Source organism: Pantherophis guttatus, chromosome 3 (assembly GCF_059756535.1).
Source record: "Pantherophis guttatus breed Tessera chromosome 3, ASM5975653v1, whole genome shotgun sequence".
NCBI classification, from domain to species: domain Eukaryota; kingdom Metazoa; phylum Chordata; class Lepidosauria; order Squamata; family Colubridae; genus Pantherophis; species Pantherophis guttatus.
The window spans coordinates 212,759,615-212,768,753 of record NC_142065.1 but is presented as its reverse complement, the minus strand read 5'-3'; the positions used below and the strand labels follow the sequence as shown (position 1 = coordinate 212,768,753).

Here is a 9,139-nt window from a genome sequence, read left to right as displayed (position 1 = left end):
AATGGCTAAGGTGAAACTAGAACTCACTGTCTCCTGGTGCTTGGTCCAAAGTCACTCAACTGGTTTTTCTTAGTGCTTATGTAAAATTTATGATTGCCGAGCTCTCTGTTGCTTCCAGCCAGATTGAAATGCTGGCATTTCAAGAAAGGAAAACAAATTTTGAGCTGTCTCTTCTGTTTCTCAATTTACGAGATTATATCCTTTATTATAACTGTAAATTTTCATGGCACATATTGGTCTTGAGGGAAGGAGAGCTATCTCTACCTCCCTTTCTCCCAGTCTTCCTCCCCTCCCTCCTCCTCCTTCTCTACTAAAAATCCTGTCTATTTTTCTTTTTTCTTTTTTTTTTGTCAAAGGCCCACAAAATGCAACCGAGGGGACCAACAGAGCATGGGCAGAGTGCTTTGGTAAAGATGCTTCGCCAACTGAGCGCAAAGAGGCTTACATCACAGCTAAGAACGGTGGCGGCGCAGTGGTGAGAATGCAGTATTGCAGGCTGACTCTGCCCACTGCCAGCAGTTCGATCCTGATTGGCTCAAGGTGGACTCAGCCTCCCATCCTTCCGAGGTGAGTAAAATGGGGACCCAGATTGTTGGGGGCAAGAGGCTGATTTTGTAAAACTGCTTAGAGAGGGCCAGAAAGCAGTGTGAAGTGGTGTATAAGTGCTATTGGGAAGGAAGGAAGGAAGGAAGGAAGGAAGGAAGGAAGGGAGGAAGGGAGGGAGGGAGGGAAACAAGAAGAAGGCAGCTGTGGTGGTGCGATGGTTAGAATGCAGTATTGCGGGCTAATTCTGCCAACTGCTAGCAGTTCGATCCTGACAGGCTCAAGGTGGACTCAGCCTCCCATCCTTCTGAGGTGGGTAAAATGGGGACTCAGATTGTTGGGGGCAAGAGGCTGACTCTGTAAACCGCTTAGACCGGCCCAGAAGGCACTGTGAAGTGGTGTATAAATCTAAGTGCTATTGGGAAGGAAGGAAGGAAGGAAGGAAGGAAGGAAGGAAGGAAGGAAGGAAGGAAGAAAGAAAGGAAGAAAGAAAGAAAGGAAGGAAGGAATCAATGCATAAAGGAAGGAAGGAAGGAAGGAATCAATGCATAAAGGAAGGAAGGAGGGAAGGAAGGAATCAATGCATAAAGGAAGGAAGGTGTAAAGGAAGGAATCAATGCATAAAGGAAGGAAGGAAGGAAAGAAGGAAGGAAGAAAGGAATCAATGCATAAAAGAAGGATGGAAGGAATCAATGCATAAAGGAAGGAAGGAAGATGTAAAGGAAGGAATCAATGCATAAAGGAAGGAAGGAAGGAAGGAAGGAAGGAAGGAAGGAAGAAAGGAAGGAAGAATCAATGCATAAAGGAAGGAAGAAAGGAAGGAAGGAAAGAAGGAAGGAAAGAATCAATGCATAAAAGAAGGAAGGAAGGAAGGAATCAGTGCATAAAGGAAGGAAGGAAGGTGTAAAGGAAGGAATCAATGTATAAAGGAAGGAAGGAAGGAAGGAAGAAAGGAAGGAAGGAAGGAAGGAAGGAAGAATCAATGCATAAAGGAAGGAAGGAAGGAAGGAATCAATGCATAAAGGAAGGAAGGAAGGAAGGAAGGAATCAATGCATAAAGGAAGGAAGGAAGGAAGGAATCAATGCATAAAGGAAGGAAGGAAGGAAGGAATCAGTGCATAAAGGAAGGAAGGAAGGTGTAAAGGAAGGAATCAATGTATAAAGGAAGGAAGGAAGGAAGGAAGGAAGAAAGGAAGGAAGGAAGGAAGAATCAATGCATAAAGGAAGGAAGGAAGGAAGAATCAATGCATAAAGGAAGGAAGGAAGGAAGGAATCAATGCATGAAGGAATCAATGCAGGAAGGAAAAAGGAAGGAAGGAAGGTGTAAAGGAAGGAATCAATGCATAAAGGAAGGAGGGAGGGAGGGAGGGAAACAAGAAAAAGGCAGCTGTGGTGGTGCCATGGTTAGAATGCAGTATTGCGGGCTAATTCTGCCGACTGCTAGCAGTTCGATCCTGACCAGCTCAAGGTTGACTCAGCTTTCCATCTTTCCAAGGTGGGTAAAATGAGGATCCAGATTGTTGGGGGGCAAGAGGCTGACTTTGTAAAACCGCTTAGAGAGGGCTGCAAAAAGCACTGTGAAGCGGTATATAAGTCTAAGGGCTACGGCTATTGCTAAGGGGTTATAAACTCCCTAATCACCATCCTGACGGACGAGGAGGTTCCTTCGAAGAGCTAACCATCTGGATGGCGCCTGGTTTGGGAAAACTCTGCCTCTTTCATCGCCCAGAGCCAGTTGAGTGGCACTGAAAAGGGTTGCGAAAGGCGCTGTGGATTCCAGAACGCCTTGCCCAACTTGGCAAGCAATTAGCAAACCCAAATCCACCTGGACATTTCACTAATCCAGCTGGGAAAGTCAGGTATTGTCCCGTGGGGTTATCCTATCCCCGTGACGGCGAACCTATGGCACGGGTGCCACAGGTGGCACGCGGAGCCATGTTGCCTGGCACGCCAGCTCAGCTCTGGCACGCATGTGCGCACCGGCCAACTGATTTTCGGGCCTTCTGGGTCCACCAGAAGTAGGGAAACAGGCTGTTTCCTGCGTCCGGAGGGCCTGGGGGAGGGGTGTGGAAGGCCCGTTTTTCTTTCTCATTCCAGATCCTCCAGATCCTCTCTATGCATCTGGGGAGGGCGAAAACAGCCTTCCCCACCCTCTCGGAGGCCCGAAACAGCCCGTTTTCCAACTCCCCAGATGCATAGAGAGGATCTGGAGCCGGGTGAGAAAGAAAAATGGGCCTACTGGGCTATCGCATACCAGGAGTGGGAGGGGATGGGGGGGGGTCGCGTGCGCGTGCGCGGGGCACATAGAATTATGGGTGTGGGCACGCGCACGCACAAACCTTCCCCGTCCCCTGCCACTTCCTGGCACACGATGGGAAAAAGGTTAGCCATCACTGTCCTATCCCATCGAGGGATTCCTGGCTGGATCTCCATCTCGGATCTGGTGTGATCCAGACCTTTGGTGGAAGGTTACGGTTCATTGCACGGACATCTTGGGTGCTAAGGCTTCAAGTCACAAAATGGAATGGAGACGGAGAAGTCACCATTAATATATATTGCCCCCCACTCAAAAAAAAAAAGTAAGAGCTATTCCTTGGTGCTGTTTGAGCTTGGTTGTTATCTTGCAACGTTTTATTACCCAACTAGGTAACATCATCAGTGCTAGAAGGGAATTGCATTTGCAGAGAGGAGGAGGAGGAGGAGGAGGTATGGCCAGTCTAGAGAAGAGAAGGACTAGGGGGTGACATGATAGCTGTCTTCCAGTATTTGAGGGGCTGCCATAAAGAGGAGGGGGTCAACCTATTCTTCAAAGCACTGGAAGGCAAGACAAGAAACAATGGATGGAAATTAATCAAGAAGAGAAGCAACCTGGAATTAAGGAGAAACTTCCTAACGGTGAGAACAAGTAACCAGTGGAACAGCTTGCCACCAGAAGTTGTGGGTGTTCCATCACTGGAGGCTTTTAAGAAGAGACTGGACAGCCACTTGTCTGAAGTAGTATACGTTCTCCTGTTTGAGCAGGGGGTTGGACTAGAAGACCTCCAAGGTCCCTTCCAACTCTCTTAATCTTAATCAGAGCCTTGGTAGCGCAGCAGGCTAAAGCGCTGTTAAGTAACAGCAGCTGCCTGCAATTACTGCGAGTTCAAATCTCGCCAGGCTCAAGGTTGACTCAGCCTTCCATCCTTCCGAGGTAGGTAAAATGAGGACCCAATTTGTGGGGGCAGTGAGCTGACTTTGTATAAAAAAAGAACACCGCTTAGGGGGGGCCGAAAGTGCTACTAAGCAGGTATATACAAAAGTATGAAGGCTATTGCTTAACGCATTGTAAGCCGCCCTGAGTCTCCGGAGAAGGGAGGCATATAAATCGAACCAATAAATAAATAAATAAATAAATAAATAAATAAATAAATAAATAAATAAATAAATAAATAAATGAATGAATGAATGAATGAATGAATGAATGAATAAATAAATAAATAAATAAATAAATAAATAAATAAATAAATAAATAAATCTGATAGCAGTATTCCAGTGTTTGAGAAGCTACCACAAAGAGGACGATTTATTTTCCAAAGCACCAGAAGGCCGTAAAATGAGGCAAAATTCACTTAAATGTCTCGCTTAGCCACGTAAATTTGGGCTCACTTGTGGTCGTAAGTCGGGGACTACCTGTAACGGCGGAGGGGGGCGGGAGGCAAATCTTCAGGGACACCATTGAGGGATGCTACTTTGATCTTTTTAACGTCCCAACGGATTAAACTGTGAGTTTTAAGACGAAAATCCATTTTGAATTTTTTTTTAAAAAAAAAAACAGTAACAGAGTTGGAAGGGACCTTTGGAGGTCATCTAGTCCACAACCCCCTGCTCACGCAGGAGATTTGAACCGCCAAACTGCCGACCTTTCTGATCGATAAGCTCAGTGTCTTAGCCACTTGAGCCACCCAAATTGAGAAGGACAGAGGGGGGGGGGGCGTGATCGTAGTCTTTTAATATTTTGTGGGGCTGCCCCAAAGAAGAGGGGGCCCACCTATTCTCCAAAGCACCTAAAAGCAGGACAAGAAGCAATGGGTGGAAGCTAATCAAGGAGAAAAGCAACTTGTAACTAAGGAGAAACTTCCTAACAGTGAGGACAATTATAGGTTGTTCTCGACTTACAATAACAATTGAGCACCAACATTTCTGCTGGGCTAAGCGAGACAGTTGTTGTGAGTTTTGCCCCGTTTTATGACCTTTCTTGCTACAGTTGTTAAGTTGAATCCCTGCCATTGTTAAGTGAGTCACACGGTTGTTAAGTGAATCTGTCTTCCCCATGGACTTGGCTCGACAGAAGATCGCAGAAGGGGATCCGTGAGCCTAACCCTAACCCTAACCCCCCGGGACACTGCGATGGTCATAAATACGAATCAGTTGCCAAGGATGTAAATTTTAACAAAAATGACCCTGGGGATGGTGCAACGGTCGTAAGTGTGAAAAACGGTCATAAAAAAGTCACTTTTTTTCCTGAGTGCCGTTGTAACTTGGAATGGCCACTGTTGTAAGTCGAGGACTATCTGTGTATGTTGCTACTCCAGGTATGATATGCCACACGCCAAATAAATGCATTGAAAAAAAACCTCAAACTCCTGCATTATTCAACGAAGTCCTCGGCTTACAACAGCCAAGTAGTACCTCTGACCAGTGGAACGGTTTTTAAGAAGAGATTTCACAGCCATTCGGCCAGGATGGTATATAGCAGTGATGGTTAACCCTTTTGGTGCTGAGGAGTGCCCAAAGCGCACATGCGTGTGTGCGAACGCACATGCGTGTGCCCAAACCCCCAAAATGCAATGCGAGCACCCCACACATGCACCCCTATACGCAAGCATCCCCTATGCATGTGACTGAGCCCCCACGTGACTCGTTTTCGCTTCCAGGTTGAAAAGGGGGTGTAGGAGGATGCGTGCGTAAACCCCCATAATGCAATGCGAGCGCCCCCCTCACAGGCGCCCTGTCTCCAGTGCATGCACGCTCCCCGCATGTGCCCCACCCACCATGCATGCACAGCAGAGACCCAAAGACCAGCTTGCCGGCGGGAGGCACGCGGTGCAGCTGGGCTGAGGCGACGGCTGGCGTGCCCGCAGAGAGGGCTCTACATGCCACCTGTGGCACGCGTGCCATAGGTTCACCATCATGGGTATATAGAGCAACGGGTTGGACTAGAAGACCTCTAAGGTCCCTTCCATCCCTCGTAGTCTGATTTCTCGGTGTTCTCAGCCAGCCTTGGGATGCAACCTTTGTCCCTGTAGGCTCCACCTGCAGCCTCCCTGCCCCTTTTCGGGCCCTTACCTTCCTCCTGCACACCTGCTCCAAAGCCATGGCCGGAGAGGTGCCCGACACATGTTGTCGCACCAACAAGACGGCACAAACGAAGCCATCCCGGGCGCTGACGAAACGCTGTTCCAGGAAAAACGCCCGGTGGTCCCAACCTCGGATGCGAGTCCGGATGATGAAATGCTCCAGCAGGTGCAGCGAACGCCGGAAACGACAGCAGGAAGCGGACATCATGGTGTGGCCCCCGAGGGCCCAGATCGCCTGGAAGAGCCCGCAACGGACCATGTACACGCAACGCGCCATGTCGGCCTCGCGGGGGTACCGCGCATTGTTCATGTGCACCAGGAGGTCCAAGTCGGAAGGCAGCACCCAGCTGTGGAACTGCTGGACTTGCAAAGGGTCGGAGATGCTGGGCAGCAGCCACCTGGCGTACAGGTAAGTGAAGGGCATCCTCAGCAGGTACCAGCCATCCAGGAAGGTGAAGAAGGCGGCGGCCGCCGTCCCGCAGATCAGAAGCAGCGTTGGCATGCTCAGTGGCTCACCTGGGCCCAGGTGATGGGATGCTCGGATGCACACCGGAGAGATGGAGAGAGGACCGTCTTCCGGTCTGCTGGTGCAGCTGAGGAATGAACCACTCTGCACCAGATTGGGGGGGGGAGCTCCAGCTCCTGCTGCTTCCTCCTCCTCCCTCCCTTTTTTATATTTATTTAATCTGCACTTTGGTTTCTTCCTGCATTCAGCATTCGGCCCCTCCTTTCTTGCAAATCAGCTTAAGTCTGCAGCTCTGGGCCCAGGGTAGCCCGCAGTGCCCCCTGGTGGCTCCCCTCCTCCCTGCAGCATGCCAAGCAAGGCATGGTATGATGATTTTCTTTTGTTTTTGCACCATATACTTGTATTTATGGAAAGGATTCACTGTGCTTTTTATTTTTTATTTTTTATTTGTTAGCTGCTTTGTCTGGCAAGGCTGCAAAGCTTTACCAAGGAATTGAGGGGGCCGGATAGGATGATCGAAAGGGGGGGCATGTAAGGTCCAGATTTATGGAGGTGGGGTTAGAATGAAATAAGGGGTGGGGGGTTCTTTATTGAATCCGGTGTGCCTGTTTAATTCACTTAATTTCATTTTTTTTGAGAATTTTTTTTTAATTTTAAAACAAGAACAAAACATAAAACTATCATCGTTCCAAAGAATGACGGACAGTGCGTCGAACGGTTCATATTCCCTTGTGCATAAATCCATTTCTAAAATACCAATTTATAACAGAAACTTATCTCTTTTATAGAAAAAAAAAACATCAGATATCTTTACACCAACCCCGTATTTCATACTTCAGTTCCATGATTTATTATCTATCCATCGATAAAACAAATCCCATATCAAATAGTATTGTTTCTCTTCCTGTTCTCTAATTTCAAACGTCCATTTTACTCATTTCAGCACATCCCATCATTTTCTTAATCACCTCATCATCGGTAGGGAACTTCTCTCCTTTCCAATTTTTAAGCAAATACGATTCTAGTCGCTGTTAAAACATTCACAATTAAATATTGCAAATTCTCTGTTATATGTTTCCGGTAAAATCCCCAATAAAAATATCTCTGGTTTAAAGTCAATTATGTTTCTTTGTCATTTTTTCCCAACCACTTGTGTATCTTAGTCCAATATCTTTTAGCACATTTGTTTAATTTCTTTTTGTTTTGCTTTGATGGCTTTGGTTTTTGTTTTAACTTGTTTGTTTTTTTTCTTTTTCATTTTAACTGTTTCTTCCAAGGAGGGAGGGAGGGAGGAAGGGAGGGAGGAATGAATGAATGAATTTTTATTTATTTATTTTTATTATTTATTTATTTTATTTTTATACCGCCCTTCTCCTGCGGACTCAGGGCGGTGCACAGCCGAGATAAAACATAACATATAAAATTTAAAAACAGTTTAAAAAACAATTAAATAATTTCGGCCCAGTAATTAAAATAAAATTAAAAATGAATGAATGAATGAATGAATGAATGAATGAATGAATGAAAAAGGGAGGGAGAGAGGGAGGGAGGGAGGGAGGAAGGAAGGTGGCTGTATCTTCCCTCTATCTCCATCAAGATCTTCACATTTGAAAACGACGCCCATTTAACCCTTCACTGCCTCTGTCCCATCAAACCGGAAGATTGAAGTTTTTACTGTAATGCGTTTAAAAAAATAAAAATAAAATAAATTCAAACCGTATCCTGGTGTTTTAGCGCCCCCTGCTGTCAGTGGCAAAGTCGTGCTTTTCAAGTGAATTTCTGTCTTTAAGGTTTTTGTTAAATGGATGTTCTGGGTGTAATTATGTTGAGGCCTTCGAGTCAGCCTTGACTCCCGGTGAGAGTTTAAAAGTGGTCTGCCATTGCGTCGCTCTTAGGGGCTGAGAGAGAGTGACTGGCCCAGGGTTACCCAGGTAGCATTGTGCTTCAGGTGGGACTACAACTCCCAGAATGCTGGTTTCTAGCTTGTGTCTTAATAATTACAATAAACTGGTTTTCTTAAGGAGTGCATCCACAAAATGGTCTTTCTTTCTCTCTCTCTCACCTTTCTTTCTTTCTTTCTTTCTTTCTTTCTTTCTTTCTTTCTTTCTTTCTTTCTTTCTTTCTTTCTTTCTTTCTTTCTTCCCTCCCTCCCTCCTTCCTTCCTTCCTTCCTTTCTCCCTCCTTCCTTCCTTCCTGTATCCATTCTTTGTTTCTTTCTCTTTCTCTCACCTTTCTTTCTTTCTTTCTTTCTTTCTTTCTTTCTTTCTTTCTTTCTTTCTTTCTTTCTTTCTCACTCCCTCCTTCCTTTTCTCTGCCCTTCCTTCCTTCCTGTATCCATTCTTTGTTTCTTTCTCTCTCTCTCTCTCACACACACACACACACATTTCTCTCTCTCATCTTTCTTCCTTCCTTCCTCCCTCCCTCCCTCCCTCCCTTCCTTTCTCCCTCCTTCCTTCCTGTATCCATTCTTTGTTTCTTTCTCTTTCTCTCTCTCTCACCTTTCTCTCTCTCACCTTTCTTTCTTTCTTTCTTTCTTTCTTTCTTTCTTTCTTTCTTTCTTTCTTTCTTTCTTTTTCTTTCTTTCTTTCTTTCTTTCTCCCTCCTTCCTTTTCTCTGCCCTTCCTTCCTTCCTGTATCCATTCTTTGTTTCTTTCTCTCTCTCTCTCTCTCACACACACACACATTTCTCTCTCTCATCTTCCTTCCTTCCTTCCTTCCTTCCTTCCTTCCTTCCTTCCTTTTTCTTTCTTCCTCTTCCCCCTTCCCCTCTTATCTCCTCAAAACCCTACCAAGG

The 9,139-nt window shown here is 46.0% G+C and overlaps 2 protein-coding genes across 2 annotated transcripts in view; one reads left to right on the top strand and one right to left on the bottom strand.

Moving 5' to 3' along the window:
* Positions 1-6,475, bottom strand: part of THEM6 (thioesterase superfamily member 6) — a 9,117-nt gene extending 2,642 nt beyond the window's left edge. The window contains exon 1 of the mRNA XM_087890954.1: positions 5,869-6,475. Coding sequence (XP_087747080.1) covers positions 5,869-6,381 — 513 coding nt within the window. The 5' untranslated portion in view covers positions 6,382-6,475. The remainder of the gene's footprint in view (positions 1-5,868) is intronic.
* Positions 1-9,139, top strand: part of LOC148114985 (uncharacterized) — a 451,234-nt gene that overhangs the window by 414,109 nt on the left and 27,986 nt on the right. The window lies entirely within an intron of this gene.